The following is a 17018-nucleotide window of genomic DNA, read 5'->3' as shown; positions in this document are numbered from 1 at the left end:
ACATTTTGAAGGCATCACGCCTTCGTTTTGGGTCGTACCCTGATTGCACCAGCATCCTTGTGGTAAAAGAAGCCGCGCATGGCTGTATTAATCAATCATTTTTTTCATTTCAAGGCCTGTATTAATAACACCTTGGCTGGACTCTCTCGCCCGCGTGTCACACGCTCTGGGCCTTGGGCCGCTCAAGCGGGAGATTGAGTGGTCCGGGCGCAGATTTATAGCTGTCCGTAATGAAGAAACCCAACTGCGGAAGCTGCAGGCTCGCTGCCTGACGGTTGTGCTGTAGCCGCGGCGGTAACCATGGGAGCGGCGCGTCTCCGGGCAGCGCGAACGGCGACCGTGAAACAGCGCCTCTCGCCCCCTGCCTGAGCGAGCCTGGTTAGAGTCAGCCGACGGGTCGCCCTGACGAAAGCCAGCCCCCCGGCCCCCCCTCGCCCGGCACGCGTTAAGGTGGACGCCGACGCTAGCGCTCGGATCAGGCGGAGAGGCTGGAAAACAAACAGCGTTAGCCATCGCGGCTCAGCGCTCGGGCAGGAGAAGGGGGGAGCGTGTTTATTTGGAGTTCCGCCCGAGAGGAAACGTTCGGGAAGGGGGGCGCGGGGGGGGGGGGGAGATGGGGGGGGTGAACGAGGCGGTACTCACGCACTTCAAACGCCGGCAGAGCAGGAATTCTCCGTTCAAACAAACACCGGGCGGAAAAAATTCGGAGGCCGGCAGGCGTTGCCACGGCTGCCCTTCAGGCCGGACGCTGTGGGGCTCGGGACGGGCTCACCCTGCCCTTCTCACTCTTAGAACGGGACTCTGTGCGCGGAGGACTGGGCAGGCCCAGCATGCCTCTGTCCTCAGTGACGTCACGGTGATGTTGACCTGTGCGATCACCTTTAAAGCGCGCTGGAGCAGTTGTCGGGTACTTTCCATGCTTACACTGAAAGCAGCCACTGGCCAATGACTCGATGCACCTGGCGAATATTCATCAGGGGGCGTGGTCTAGGACAGTACTGCAGCATGTTCGGTGTGGGATGCTCTGAAACTTCAGTACAGCTCGGGGTTAGTCTGAAGGACCCACAGGGGGTGGCCTGAGCGACGTCCCCCCCCCCCCGCACTTTTTTCACACGTTTTAGCGTCCGCCGTTTGTTTGCTTCGCGGTTTAAACCCGGCCGCAAACATCCTGGTGCGTCGGACGGATCCCACCGGGGCAAGGGGGTTCAGGGGTCAGGGGTCAGGGGTCGCGGTTAAACGGTGTGGGAGAGCACAGGAGGTGTGTGTGTGTGTGTGTGTGTCGCTGTGCTTTGTGTGTGTGTGTGTGTGTGTCGCTGTGCTTTGTGTCTGACTCCTGTTCCCCCGACCCAGCTCTCACAGGAAGGTCCTCACAATGTCACCGGAATGTCTGGTCAGTGTTTTAGCGTCACCGCTACACGGCAGCAACAGTGTGGGAGGCTGTGCGTTAGCTGGATATGCTGCCTGGGTCCTGTTTTCTTACGTTCCTGATGACTTGAGTCTTGATTCGACAGACTAAGAGAAATAATTTGTTAGGAACATTGTATTTTTTAATCATTTGATTTGGATCAATGCAGTGATAGTTTTGTTTCCCCTCGAACGTTCGGCCTGATTTGCTTGCATTGATACGAGGCTGCGCGTAGCATTCGCTTGTGAGCCAGGATGCTACCTCTGTCCTACGACGGGGAACCTGGGATTCAATCAATCACACTTTCCCCGTCGTAGGACAGAGGTAGCATCCCAAAGCTGGCGGCTAGCCTCCGAATTTCTTAGCGGCACGTCGTTAGGGCTTGACCGTTAACCTCCGTCTGACCTCTGGGGTGCTGTGTTGAGCTGAACCACCCCCCCGCCCCCACCCTCCAGGAGAGACGCACACAGAAGCACATCAGCTGAAGGCAACCTGGCAAATGGACACCACCTACAACTCAAAAAAACAAACAGAAGAAAAAAGCTTCCTCCAGTATCCTGCCTGCAGGTCCTAAATTTTCCCTCGGTTTATAAATACTCCCGTTCAGATATAAACATATATATTTTAATAGCGAGAAAAGGCTTTGAACGGAAGCCAGGCCGGTTTGGCCGCGAGCACTCCGGTCGCTCTAGGGGTAACAGATTCTGTGGTTGTTTGCTGGGAGGACTGATTTATACGCGCCGCCGCTCCTCCGCCTCGTTCTCCTTCGACGTTTTTTTCGCGGTATTTTCAGGGCGGTTTGACGCTGGCAAGTCTAAATGTTTTACATGTGTGAGAGAGTGGGGGTTCCCCCCTGAAGGACCCCCCCCCCCCCCACCTGCCCAACAGATAAACCTGCAAACCACTGCAAACAGACCGGTGCACCTCACGGCACAGAGAGAATAAAACACACTCTCTATCTCTCTCTCTCTCTCTCACACACACACACACTCACGTGCACACACACACACACACACGCACACACTCACTCACTCAGACACACACACACACTCACTCACTCAGACACACACACACACACACACACACACACGTGCACACATGCCACAGACCTCAGTGAGGGCCGAATCAATCACGTGGCTCTTTTTAAAAATATAAAGTGATCCTTGATGCTTTTCTTGGAGTTGGAAGTTGAAATGGATGCTGGTATTACCGATGTCTCTCTTAACCTTTCTCCGGCACTTACAGCTGTGCTTTGTAAAGAAAAAAAAAACCTCGGGCCCAAACTTATTTAAGACTCTTTCCTCCTGCCCCGGCTCTCCCTTTCCTAACTTTGCCCCGTAACAAAAGCATGGGGGGGGGGGGGGGGGGGCAGCTAAAGTGAAAGGGCACTGACTTGCCCCCCCCCCCCTAACCCTAACCCCCCCCCATTCCCACTGTCCCCAAATTATGACATCAGCAAGGTGGCTGTTCTGGCTGGGGAATAGGGACTGAAGGCATGAGCAGGGAACGTGTGAATCTCGCTGGTGGAGAGTCTTTTTTTCCCCCCAAACGGAGAGTGAGGAAGGGAATGGGTTAAGACCACCTCATTGGCCCTTTCCACTGCGGGCTGGACTATGGAACACTGTCTCCTATAGGGGCAGAGAGAGAGAGGGAGAGTGGGAGAGTGGGAGAGTGAGAATGAGAGCGAGAAAGAAAATGAGAGGGACGGAGAAAGTGTGTGTGTGTGTGTGTGTGTGTGTGTGTGTGTGTTTGCAGAGGAATCTGTGTGTTCTTGTCTGTGTGAGTGTATGTGCTTGCGGAGGAATCTGTGTGCGTGTGTGTGTGTGTGTGTGCGTGTTTGAAGAGAAGGATGGGTGGGTTGTTGTAAGAGGGGCTCTCGAGAGAAGGACATCAATGCAGTCCGTTGAAGAAAAGCCCTCATTGAAATTCATGGCTTAGTACCTATAGCATGTAGATCTATCCAAGCAGAGGGAGAGAGAGAGAGAGAGAGAGAGGGAGAGAGTGAGAAAAAGAGGGAGTTCAATTAAAATGGTGTTTGCCTGAGAGAGGGAAGGAGAGAGGGGTGGGTGTGTAGGGAGCAGACTGGGCAGGTTGATGGTGATGCTGTACTGAAGTTGACTGAGGGAGGCTGTGGACTGGTTGGCATTCCGTCTACCAATCACCACGCATCAGAGCTCTGGGTCCACTGCGCCCCCCCCCAAAGGTGGCCAATCCCCCATGGAGATGCCTCTCCAGTGCCCATCTCTCCGGGTAACCAGAGACGCCTAGGATTACACCTGTCAGACCACAAGCTGCTCACACCTTCTCTCTTCTCTCCTCTCCTCTTTTCTCCTCCTCTCTCCTGTCCTCTGCTCTCTTCTTTTGTCCTCCTCTCTTTCCAGCTCTTCTCATTCTCCTCTCCTCCTTTTTTACTCATCTCCTCTCTGTCCTCTTCTCTCTCTTCTCTCTCTCCTCTCTTCTCTCTCTCTCTCCTCTCCTCCTCTCTCCCTGACAGAAGGTGCTTTGTGTCCCAGGCTTCCCCAGGCCGGCTGTGCTGTTTGGAGTAATAACCAGCCGGCCGCTTGGTCAATATTACCCCGGGTGAGGCGGGTTTGTGATAACACGGCTCCAGTTTCTGCAGCCAATCGGCTGGCTGGGTTTTAACCCGAGCGTGAGCAGGGGGAGCGCCCTTCGCTGAGCCTCCTCGGGATTCCCTCTGTGTCTCCTCCTCCGCTGCCTAACTCCCGCTTCCCTCCCCCCTCAAATCTCCCCTAAATATCCCCCATGGGTTCTTCTTTTTTCCGAAAGAAATGGACCGATAAGAACTGACGCCGAAACCGGAATCAAAGGCTAATTTGTGTGACCGTTGGTCTCTGTAAAACCGTTATAGTCTATGTGAAGGTTCCCGTTGACACAATGAGCATTTTAACTGTTGTCTCGCTGTGCCTGTTTTCAGAGGCTGCACACCCCTCTGGCAGGGCAGAACTCTGTGAATGGGGTGTGGCCAGGGGTGCATTTGTCAGCTGCAGGGAGAGACTTCATTATGTGTTCTCCACGGGGATGACTGTGTGGATGTTTTCAGCACAGAGACAAAGTCAAGGTTTACAGTTGAAGTTTTAAGTGAAGCTAATCAAACGTAATGTGTTTTGTCTCTTCTATATTTAGCAGACATTAGAAACTGTATCTGTTATGAAGTGGGGGGTGGAGGGGTGGGGGCAAGAGAGGAGCCTGTTTTATCCATCAGTGGCTTTGGGTACATTAGAAACCCTCTGAAGAATGGGGAGGGGGTGTAATTGCTGTTTAACGCACATTAGGCCTTGGAGCTCTTCCTTTTGATAGTGCATTAGGGTGTTTGGAGGGGGCCTGGGCGATGGCATGTCTGAAGGGTCATTTTTAATGCTGGGTGTACGGCAGGCGCGTTTACACTGGGAGTCGCCAGTTAAACTGCTGTGAACACACCGGGGAAAAAACACAGCCTTTCATTTAACCTGGCCACAGAGATAGCCAGAGCAGTTAGCATGCTACGAAGCACAGCCTAGCAGCAATTCAGAACAGCACAGCAACAGCACAGCAGCTGTACAGCAACGAAAGCACAGCAGCAACACAACAATGACAGCAACAGCAACAACACAGCAACAACACAGCAACAGCCACAACAACAACAGCACAGCAACAATACACCAACAACAGCCACAGCACAGCAACAGCATCCTCCCCCCCCCCCATCTTCCACCCCCCAAAATCCCCCGCTGTCACCCCATCCCTCACCCCCCCCCCCCCCCCCCCAGCTCAAAGAGACGAGAGGGACCAGATATATCACTTCTGCCTGAACCTTAACCGGGCTCGACATTGTTTGGAAAGGCAGGCAATAATGACAGTGTTGTGATATGCTTGGATCGGTCCAAGCTCCAGCCTAATTGCTGAGAAAATGATGAGTCCTCCAGGAGGACCCAAGCTCGTGCCTTATCTACACTCTGTGGTATTTACTGAAAAATTGATGAGTCCTCCGGGAAGACTCAAGCTTGTGCCTTATCTACACTCTATGGTATTTACTGAGAAAACAATGAGTCCTCCAGGAGGACCCAAGCTCATGCCTTATCTACACTCTGTGGTATTTACTGATAAAATTATGAGTCCTCCATGAGGACCCAAGCTTGTGTCTTATCTACACTCTATGTTAATTGCTGACAATATGATGAGTCCTCCAGGAGGACCCAAGCTCGTGCCTTATCTACACTCTGTGGTATTTACTGAGAAAACGATGAGTCCTCCAAGGGACTCAAGCTTGTGACTTGTCTAAGCTCTATGGTATTTCCTGAGAAAATGGTTCAGTAGCTCTGTACCTGCTGACCTCTACAGTCAAAATACCAGCAGGAGCAGAAGATGAAATTCGCTCATTTTTTGACCATTATTTTAAGCTTAATGCCCTCCCTATGTGTGTGTGTGTGTGTGTGTGTGTGCGCGTGTGCATGAGCGTGTGTGTGTGTGTGTGTGTGTGCGCGCGTGCTCACAGGAGAAAAAAAAAACAAACCCGACAAGCCAATTTCAGAACCCGTGGCACATCTCCAAAGAAAATGCTTCTCGAATCTTTGTAGGCCTCGCGGCCAAAGTTTACAGACACTTCAGCACTTTTTACTCAGTGCGCCTCTTGTTCTCCCGGCCAGTGGGCCTTGACGTGAAGGGTTAGGACCCATCACATGACCCCTCCCCCCCCTTGCAGATGTTTGACATGTCAGCAAAGAGCTGCAGCCCTGTGCCCCCCCCCCCCCCCCCCTTTGCTGTGTTTATGAAATCACGAGGACAAGCGATGATACACGCTGCGCGCTGAGTCGTGAGATCTGCTCTAAAAGGCATGCTCGCCGCCTTTCCCAGAGTACCGAGCGGCGGTTGCATCTGGTTCGTTCTGACGAGGAAGACCCCCCCCCCATTCAGATGCTCTTCTTAGGAGGGGACGGGGGGACGGGGGCGAGGGAACGGGGTCCAGGGACGTAAGAGTGACGGTCTACCTTTGAAGACTTTGTGTGCCCCCCCCCCCCCCCCCCCCCCCCCGCCCCCAAGTGCTCCCCTGTCCCGCTCAGGAGAGGTTTCTGAAAGAGCGGGTCGCTGCTTAAATGTTTGTTTTACCATCAAATTCCTGGTGAGGAATGAGAGCCAGGCTTCCTCCCTTCGTACTCAGCTGTAATTACTTGCTGGGATGGGGGGGGCTTTGTCACTAATGGGCTCTGCAGGGTCCCCTCCCACACCATCGCTCCTTAATGAGGTGAGTGGCGGGCCCCCGCGCCGCGGCCCGGGGCAGAAAGACGCATTGTTCTGCCCGCACATTCACTGCAGAAGAGCGGGAGGGGAAAAAGCTGGCCTGTGTCCCTCGAGTGGGTCCAGGGGGGAAGAGGATGCCCGAAAAAAAAAAGGCCGAAACCGGTGTTTTTGATGGCGTCGCCCCGGCAACGGGCCTTTGCGGGAGAATGCTTTATGGGGGCGGGAGAGAGAGCGCCTCTGAGGTGTAAACATGGCGCCCCCCCCCCCCCCCCCCAATTTTTAGTGAAACAGTCCGCACAGGAGGCCGTGTGGAAAGCATGGCTCTGGGGCTGCTACGGTAACTGTAACTAATAAACTCATTTCTGGTGTGCAGTGCGGAGCGCTGTCTGTTACTGCCGTCGCCACGGCGGAGTGCGTGTTGCAGCAGCGCCATCTTTCCCCGCTGAAGGCTCTCAGCGTCCCTGCCCTGTCGGCCCCACGTTCTCACCGCCAATCCCGCCGTTTAATCTCCTCGACGACGCGCTCTGCGTAGTTCTTCCTCGCCGGTTGGAAATAACATTTTTTTTTTTTAAAGATCTGTTTAACTTTCCAGGACCCCGATGGTATCTCTGGCCCTACGTAGCGCTGGGGCAGGATTCCCCACACCGGGGGGTTTTTTCCCGCCCCTAATGGAGATTTGAAAGCACACAAATATTAAAGTTATTAGCGCGCTCCTCTGTGTGAATCAGGCGACCGGCTTCAGTCCCACATCAGAAGGTGGAGAGGAGGAGGGGGGGGGGGGGGGAGTGGGGTGGAACGCTCCGCAGGTCACCCCCGCCCCTAAATTTACACCGGTGCCGATCGACCCCTGCCAGCCACCCTTACGCGGGCGAACGTGTCTCTCCTTAAATCCGTCGTGCCCTGTCCTGTACAGCCGGCAGTCCGTCCGCCGTGTGAGAATCACAGGCCGGTATGAAGGCCTGTCTCTCTCTGAGCCCTGCTCCTGCCTTTAAGCCCCTGCACTGACTCTTCTGTCAGGCACCTTCACTTGCTAAGCACTCCTAAGAGGAGAAATAATCAGCGGGATCGATTTCCTTTGCCGGCCTGACAGAGCCATTAGTGGTTTAAATTTTCGGGGGCTCGGTTTGAAATTCAACGGCTATTTTTCTCCCTTTCTTTTAACTCTTTTCCTTTGGACTTAATCAACCTGCTTGTTCATTTCAGATGCATTTGTTGACTTTGCGAAAGGAAGCGTTTCTTCTGGGGTTCTGGGTTAGCCGTTGATTTCCAGGAGCTGGAAAGTCTTCATTCCTCAGACTGGGAGCGGAATTGGGAGACGAATTGGGAATGGAATTGAGACTGGATTTTTGTCAGTTTTGCAGGTTTGTCATTGAGGAAAAGAGACTGGATTGGCAGAAGCTGTTCTGGTTTTAATACATTTTTTATCAGCTGCCAGTCAGTCAACTGCATCAGCTCAGCATCTGCTTGTACAGTTGAGCTGATGCAGTTTTCATCATCATCATCATCATCAACCTTAGCGGCTTTGAAACGATCTTTCTGACCGAACGAGGAATGGCGATTTATCTCGGCATAAAATGTCTTTCAATCTTTGGAGAAAAAAAAAAAACTTTTTGGCTAAGTGTGTATGTGGGGCCTTCATTAACTCTGCTATGTTAAAATAGGTATTTAAACGCGGGCTCTTTCCGAGCGGCGAGCAGCGGCGCGTTTGTTCTCAGTCTGTTAAGCGCACAAACAGGCCCGTAAAGCAGAGCAGGGCCCATTAATCCGCCCAGGCTGAGAGACAGTTACTCCCCTCGCGGCGCATTGTGACTGAACCGGGAGGCTCGGCGGCGAGCGGCTTTCAAGGGTCGGCTCAAAAGGGAGAGCGCTGAAAGGATCCTGGCCCGGAGTCTCATTAGGAATTCTCCTGGAGGAGGGAGCGAGGCTGTGTGTGAGTGTGTGTGTGTGTGTGTGTGTAAGTGTGTGAGTGTGTGTGTGTGTGTGTGAGAGAGTGTGTGTGTGTGTGAGTGTGCGTGTGTGAGCGAGCTTGTGTGCATGTGTGCACATGCTTGTGTGCACGCGCTTGTGTGTGTGAGAGTATGTGAGAGTGTGTGTGTGCGTTTCTGTGAGTGTACGTGTGTGTGTGTGTGTGTGTTCCTGTGTGATGATAGCAGGAAGTCATAATCTCCATCGGTAATGTAGTCAGTTGCAAAAGGATGTTCTGGAAATTTGTTTTTATTATTATGCGCCTCTTCTCTGAATCACCTGCTGATGGATGACTAAGTGCATTAGAAAGATGGGGGCGGGGCAAATGGGCTCATCCACTGTGATTATAGTAGAAGTTACAACATAGTGGCTTGTTTTGGACTTTGTGTGCCAGTCTGGATGTGTGTGTGTGTGCGCCCGTGTCTGTGTGCATGCACGCTTGTGTGTGCCTATGTTTGTGCACACATGGAGTGAGGCTGTGTGTGTGTGTGTGTGCGTACATGAATGTGTGTGTGTTTCTTTGTCTTTGTTTCTTTGTGTGTGTTGGTGTGTCTGCATGGTGTGTGTGTGTGTAGAGGATGTGCGTGTGTGTAGTGTGAGTGGTGAGTGAGTGTGTGTGTGTATGGTGAGTGTGTGAGTGTGTGTAGTGTGTGTGTGTGTGGGGGGGGGGGACTGTGGCAGGAATGTTAAGCTAATTTACGTGCTCATAAAAGCAGAGCGGTGCTCCATGGACGTGGGGTGTGTTTGTAATGGGGGGACCTGGCGATGTCGCCCCTCTCTCTGCTGTAAATTAGGGTGCTTTGAGGCTCCGCTCCGTTCCCATCCCGCCGTCCCGCCATCCTGCCCCACCGCCCGAGCCCCGCCACCCCCCCCCAGCCGGGTGCGCTCGGCGGCGCTGTGTCAAACCGTTATTTACACCCTTTACCGGACCCCTTCCACGCGGGGCGTCCCGCCGCGGGCACGGCGTGAAGGGGCGGGACGTTGGCCGGTCTGCGCGGTCGGATTGTTTGGGAGGCGCCGGGGTGTCCCTGGTTAAGGGGGCGGTGGCGGCGGCGGGGCTGCCAGGTTTGGGAAGCAGCCGGGCACCCACTCCACACCACACCACCAATGAGCACACGCGTGTGGAATGTGCTGCTCTATTGCCTCTCACCTTTTCTCTCTCTCTGTATGTTTCTGTCTGTCTCTATTCCACTCTATCGTTCTCTCTTTCCCTCTATTTCACTCTGTGACTCTGTCTGTCTCTCTCTGTCACTGTCTCTCAATCTCTTTCTGTCTATTTCTCTCTGTCTCTCTCCCCCTTCTCTCTTATTTATGACCAATGTCTGTCCGCCTCTCTCTCTCTCTCTCTCTCTCCGCAGAGGGGATGAACTGCATGAACAAGGACCACGGCTGCGCCCACATCTGCCGGGAGACGCCCAAAGGGGGCGTGGCCTGCGAGTGCAGGCCCGGGTTCGAGCTGGCCAAGAACCAGAGAGACTGCACCCGTACGTATCCTCTGGGAAGGGGGGGGGGGGGGGTGGAGGGGGGGTGAAAATCCTCCCAGTTGCCCGTGGAGATAACAGAAGGCCCGGCTCCCCTGTAAGGAACAGAACGAAGCACCAAAGCCCCATTACTCACGGGTGACCGACAGCACGATCACACAGACCTGGCACGGCTGGAGACACACCCACTGAACTTACGCACCTGAGTCGGGGGGGGGGGGGTGAGTTACCGCGCGGCTTCTGATTCGACTCCGCGCCCGCGGGCGACCTCCTCCCCCCTGCTGGTCCAGGTTCAGCAAACTGCACGTAGCGCACCCCTCTTACCTGGCTGCAGTGTAGAACAGAATGCATGATACATTACCAGCATTTGGCTGACCGCATTTTATCCAGAGCGACTTACACAACTTCTGCATCCATTTATACAGCTGGATTTATACTGAAGCAATGCAGATTATAAGTACCTTGCTCATGGGTACAACGGTAGTGTCTAACCCCGGGAATCGAACCTGTGACCTTTGGGTTACAAGTGCAGCTCCTTGCCCATTGTACTACACTGCCGCCCTACGTGATTAAATGGTGATCGCTGTTGTGATTCTGAGGTGTGGGCTGCTTGCAGTCTGTTCTTGGAGACAGGTGCGCTGTGGTTAAAAATGTGATCCGGAGTATGAATAACGGAGGGTAATATTTTAAAACGGAACATGGTTGCATTTGATCGTCGATGTTGATCTTGGTCCATTTGTGTGAAGTACAGAATTTATTGAAGACATAAATTTTTTGGGGGGAAGGGGTGGAGGTTTTGGGGGTTGGGGGTGGATAGTGGGGCTTGTACGTTAGTTCTCTGTTGTTTCAAGCAAAGCAGAGTTCCAGCGGAATTTCGAGAAGAAAGCACGTTTTTTATTAGCTACACTCTGTTTGGCAGTTACACTGTGTTCCTCGGAGCGGGTGTAAGACGTTGTGAAATCCCCTGCTTGTTTAAAGTCTCTCTCTAGAAGTGAACTAACGGACAGGGTTATTGGATTCGATGTGGAGCGGCGGTAATAGCGCTGCAGAGGCCTTGTTGGATTACCCGTGGATTGATACTAATTGTGCTGTACAGGAGTTGTTGAATTTTTCTCTTTTGTAAGTCTTTTTAAGTTCGTGCTTGTGTAGGGGATGAGCTGGCCCCCCCCAGATTAAACACCCCTCCCTGCAGACGTTCAGCGTGTCTGTCTGAGAGGTCTCGGGGAAGCGTGTTAAAGTTAAAAGGGTGAAGTCGGGTCGAGTGCGGACGGCGTGGGGTGCGTGTGAGCGCGCGCGTCTCTGCGCGTCCGCGTACCGGGGGCCCGGCGGCGAAGCCTTACCGCCATCTCGCTGCGCGTCGCCGCTTCGGCGCCCGTCGCCGGGGGGAGCCCAACCGGGTCATGTGTGTGTGTGTGTGCATGTGTGTGTGCATGTGTGTGTGCATGTATGTGTGTCTGTGCGTGTGTGTGTGTGCATGTGTGTGTGTCTGTGTGTGTGTGTGTGTGTGTGTGCGTGTGTGCGTGTGTGCGTGTGTGCGTGTGTGCGTGTGTGTGTGTGTTGTGAAGCGCTCAAACATGCTCCTCTCCCGCGTTTCTCATTGCGTGTTGCCTATGTGTCGCCAGTGACTTGTAACTATGGAAACGGAGGCTGCCAGCACACCTGCGACGACACGGAAGTGGGGCCCGTGTGCGGCTGCCACCAGAAGTACGCCCTGCACTCGGACAGCAAGACCTGCATCGGTGAGTCACCTCCGCCCCCCCCCTACCCACCCCCCCCGCAGACAGACAGACAGACAGACAGTCGTCACACACGGACACACATTCACACCAGTACTGAAGGGATGTGTGCTCTACCAGAAGAATCAACCCCCACCCACCCCTGGCCTCCTCTTCAAATAGCGGCAACCAGAGAGAGAGAGAGAGAGAGAGAGAGATAGGGAGAGAAAGAGAGGGAGAGGGAAAGTAAGGGAGCACTACTTAACACATGCACTTTCTGCATCCAGGATATCTTAAAGGTATAGCGTGCCCAATTTCCTTACTTCTGTAAGTAAGTAAACTCCCTGAAACCAGTCTGACTCCCTGAAATACTAAATGGCATGTGTGGCACAATCTCTTAATCAGAGTTAAGGTGTGTACCTGCATATTACTGGTGCCTGTACATCACATGACACTACCCACTCACGCCCACGGGCATGCACACACACACACACACACACAGAAACACAAAGACACACACACATACATGTGCCCACACACACACACATACTCTGCTCAGGCTGTGATGAACTCTGCACCTCTCACAAACCTGGAAGGAACCAAATACCAAGCACTGTTCCGTGGGAAATAAACGGCACCACGTGCCCATGACTCTGAAAAACAACCGAGTCAGCTCGGTCGCCGTGGAAACTGAGCAGAGGCGCCCAGGAAGGAAATGATTTTTGAAAGGAAGACAAATGAACGATTCCAGGTAAGTCCTGTCCCCACCCCCCCCTCCCCCCCCCCTCACCCCCCCACCCCCTCTCAGCCTTCAGTCCAGTCACAGTGTTTGACTTGGACCGCGATCTTTGTTTTCCCCTCTTGATTTTGATCCAGCGTTTGGGTGCACGGGACAGATTGTGCCAAACACAGCTCTGGGTGTTTTTTTTTTTTGTTTTTTTTTTCCCCCCCGCAAGAGACTCTGTGATTTAGGGTCCCGCCAGTAACACTCCAGCCCCCTAAATGAAGTTTATCACACCAAGTTGCAAAATCAAGGTCCAGTGCGTCCGTGAGTTATGATGATGTTTTTTTTTTGGTTTTTCCATTTTTTATAGTGTGAGCGTGTTGGTGTGTACGAGCGTGAGAATGTTCTGTTCTTGAAAGTGAGGGTATGTAAAGGGTTAAACAGGACATAGACAGACGCTACAGGTATCGTACGCCAGAGCAGGGACACTCAGATCTGGCCCTCGAGGACAGCAGTGCTGTTGGTTTTCATTCCTCCCCTCTAATCAGGGACTGATTTAAACCTGGGACACCAGGTGAGTTAGCTCAGTCTCTGGCCAATCAGTGTGCTTAATCGATCAATGAGCTACCAGGCAGAAAAGGAAACCAGCAGCATTACTGGCCTAGAGGGAGAGATTAGAGAATCCCTGTATTAAGAGTATCTAGTCTTTCCCTGAAGGGCTTGTGTGTGTCTTTTCTAGTTCCTCCAACCTCTGCTCTTAATTTTACGACAATCTCAGCTTGTTTAACCAGCTTGGCATTCATTTATTCATTCCGGGCCGGACAATTACGGATATATCCACTGTACCTGAATACTGATGATGAATGACAACATTATATATATATATACATATATATTCCTAAATCCTGCAATGAAAAAAAATAACAGCTTCATTAACGTGACTTAACCCTGTTATAAGCAGCTGTGAAGGGTGACATAAATCATGCGTAGAGCGATGTTCTTAAAACAGTGTGTGAGTGGCTGAGAGCTGTATGAATGCCAGTGTGTTCAGCCAATCAAAAGTCAATGACCAGCTAAGGTCAGTAGGTTTAAGCCGAGGCTAAGTGAGTGTAGCTAGCTGCGACACAAAAATGACTGTACACACACCACCCCTTTAGGAACCGATATTGACACCTCGTCTTCAAATTTGTCCTTAATGTTGAAGGGTTACTGTATCAGTCTTTTTTTTGTTACGATTTTGAGTTTACGGCAATGTAGACACCGTGGAGCTCAGTTTAGAGTTTGGCGAATGTAATTCGAATCTTGCGGTTTAAAGTTTAAAGACATTTGCAACTTGGAACATTACATTTGCTACTTGGAACGTTACTATTGCAGAAACACTACGAAAGAAAGACGTGCTTCCGCGTTGAAGAACTGGGCCTTCAGTTTCCGTGTTCTTCTGCGTGTGACAACAATAAACGTGGTTTACTGAGAGATAGAAGCTCAGCCATACATCGCACACAGCCTCATTATTATTATTAATATTTTTATTATTGTTAATATTTAGGTCTGTGGGTGTTTTTTTTTTCCCCTTGATAATTTTTCCTTTCCAGCTTCACGGAGAAGAAGATTCCATTAACGGAAGGTGGGGAGAGGAAAATCTCAAAGAAAAAAAAAAAGTGTTTAAATGGAGGGGGGAAGCCCCTCTCCTCAACCTCTTCATCAGACAAGAGTCCCTGTGTTTGTGTGAGGGAGAGCCGTGCTTGCTCTGCGGCCTCCTCCTCCTCCTCCTCCTCCCCCCCCGCGCCCCCCCCTCCCCCCCTCGCCTTCCCCCGCTCTGTAGCGCTCCTCTGTCTGTGGACTCCCTCCCTGCTCCTCTCCTCTCTCCTTTTCTGGTGATAGTTCCTGATTGCCTGTCTTGTCTGAGCATTGACGCTAGGATGAGAGAACGACAATTACAATTATGTGAAAGTGAAACAGAAGCAAAACACGACCAACCCCCCAACTAAAATTTCAGATATTCGGAAAAAAAATGACCTGAGTAGAGCGAACATCTCAATTGCAGCCTGATCGAACCTAGAACTCCCCAAACCAAATCAAATTTTTTGAATGAACGCCCCGCCCCTGCGTCCACTCACCCAAAAGTAGCGAATCAAGCTCTCATTCTTACTTATAAATAAATAAATCAAAAAAAGCCTTGACCGCCCTGTCTCAAGATGAGTGTTCCGCCCATTCTGCCGCACACCCACCCTGAAGTCCCGCCCCTGACCCCGCCCCCCCTTGCCTGCAGCTCCGCCCACCCTGCATAGCGTCCCATTCCAGCCGCATGCTCCTCTCTAACCCGCCGGCTCCGCCCCCCTGTCATTCTGTCCTCCTGTCCGCCTGTCTGTCTCCCCACCTCTTTCTCCTTCACTAATTCCCCGCCCTTACATTTGGTCGCATGGGGGAGCCTGTCCTGGATATTTTCTTTTTTCTTTTTTTCGTTTTTGTTTTTTTTCTCTACCCCTACCCCACCCCCCCACCCCCAACCCAACCCAACTCAACTCCCACCCAGAATTGAAATACCTTAATAGTAACCCCTCCCCCCTTGTACTCCTGTTTTACATGCATCCATCACTACGGTTACTATTCTGTTAATGACTGTAGCTGTAGCATAATTATTAATTTTCCCCTTTTTTTAAAAACAATTTTTCTAAAAATGTATGTAATTATGATCATTTTTTGTTTGCTCCCTAAAACCCGCTCCCTTGCTGGCCCCTTGAAGGAGGGCCTTTTAATGGCTGATTCCTTTTAGTTTCTTTTGAAGAGTCCTGAGAATTCTCCTCTTTACACTCTGCCCCCCCCCCTCCCCCCCACACACACACACCCCACAACCCTGTCCCTCTCCAAGCTGAAATCTCAGCCCTCACACACTTTCTCAATCTTAGCTCTTAAAAAAGGAGTCTTCCATTCATTCCGGAACCTTCTCCAGGAAGTCCTATCCCCCTCCTACACTGTCTAGCCTAGCGGCCCCGTCTGAGTGGCCGGGGTGGGGGGGGGCCTCCAGGCTCGGGCTGCTTTTGAAGAGGCCTTCGAGTGTCTCGTCTTCCAAAGGGCCCTTTCCTCAGGGGCCCGCGGCCTCCTCCTCCTCCTCCTCCTCCTCCTCCTCCTCCTCTGCGGGCCTTTGTACATCAAAGCCGCCGTTCCCGCCACCGCATTTAGGGAAAGGGCTGAATGCGTGGAATAAGGGGCGTGTGTGATCACAGCCTCCCCTCGTCTCCCCCTCCTTACGAGGTGCACATTCAGAGAGAGAGACTGGACAGAGGTCCGCTCCCCGAATCCCACACCCCCCCACCCCACCTCCTCAGGATTGGTCCACCATCGACCATCACCATCCTCACGCCGCCGCTAAGTTGCACGCATCTGCTTGTCACGGTAACCGTGGCTCCCCGCCCCGCCCCGCCCCGCCCCGCCTTCTGGAACCTTCCCAGCGTTTTGAATGTGGAAGCCAGTTGCGATGTGTTCCATAGACAAACAGGCAACCAGCGCTGCCCCCAGACTCCCCACTTCCTGTTTGCATGCCCTTCCTGTTTTCATTAGTTCCCTCCCCCGCCCCAATCTAGTTTTCCTACTTTTGTCATTTACCCCCCCCCTATACTGTATTTCACCTTTTGAGATTTCCATTTTTCTACTTTTTTTTGTTTACTTGTGATGTCACTGAGCTCCTCCCCCTTTTAGCTCCTAGTGTGTCTCTCTCTCTGTGACTCATGATTTTAGATGTAGCAGGTTTTTTATTTTTTGGTGCTTACCGCCATCTCCCTTTCCCTCCCTACTTTCCCATCGCTGTCCACCTGCCCCCCCCCCTCCCAACCACACTCACGCAGTTTGTCTTGGACACCATTTCCCATCATCCCCTTCTGATGTGAGGGACTCATTGTCGTAATGTGGCTGTTTGATATGGAAGACAGAATCTGCAACCACGACAACAGCCACAGCAAACAACAGCAGCAAACAAACCCACTACCCCCCCCCCTTCCAAAAAAAAATCATGATTTGAAACAGGGAAAAAAAACAAATTTGTAGTTAAAAGAGTCTTCCCTTCCCCTTCCTCTTTTATTTAAAAAAAAAAGACTGTTCTGGGATTGTTACCAGTGGGATTAACACTCTAACAGGGTTTTATTTTTTAATTTTATTTATTTAATCATTTTTGTGGGGCTTCTTGGCGGCTTCCTGCTTCTTGGCTTTTTGGGGTTTTTTTTTTTTTTTTTTTTTTGGCACAAACGCCAAGAGAGAGAGTTGATTCTCAGGCGGGGCGGGCGCAGAAGCGGGCTTCACATTAACCAACTGCTCCATGTTTGTCCCCCCTCTGTCACTTGTGTTTTAGAGAGAGATGAGGCTGCAATTGAGAGCTCAGAGTTCAATGCCACGTCACTAGCTGATGTGGACAAGCGGGTGAAACGGCGGCTGCTCATGGGTAACACTTCTTTTCTTTTCCTCTTCCTGTGTGTTGCTATGGCGCTTGTGCTTGTTTCCCC

The 17018-nt window shown here is 52.1% G+C and overlaps 1 protein-coding gene across 1 annotated transcript in view; it reads left to right on the top strand.

Moving 5' to 3' along the window:
• The window catches only part of LOC118219225 (signal peptide, CUB and EGF-like domain-containing protein 1), a 71863-nt gene that overhangs the window by 14420 nt on the left and 40425 nt on the right, over positions 1-17018 (top strand). The window contains exons 4-6 of the mRNA XM_035402227.1: positions 9955-10089; positions 11709-11825; positions 16868-16957. Coding sequence (XP_035258118.1) covers positions 9955-10089; positions 11709-11825; positions 16868-16957 — 342 coding nt within the window. The remainder of the gene's footprint in view (positions 1-9954; positions 10090-11708; positions 11826-16867; positions 16958-17018) is intronic.

This window comes from Anguilla anguilla, chromosome 19 (genome assembly GCF_013347855.1).
Source record: "Anguilla anguilla isolate fAngAng1 chromosome 19, fAngAng1.pri, whole genome shotgun sequence".
In the NCBI taxonomy this organism is placed as follows: Eukaryota; Metazoa; Chordata; class Actinopteri; order Anguilliformes; family Anguillidae; genus Anguilla; species Anguilla anguilla.
This window is presented reverse-complemented; position numbering and strand designations above follow the sequence as displayed.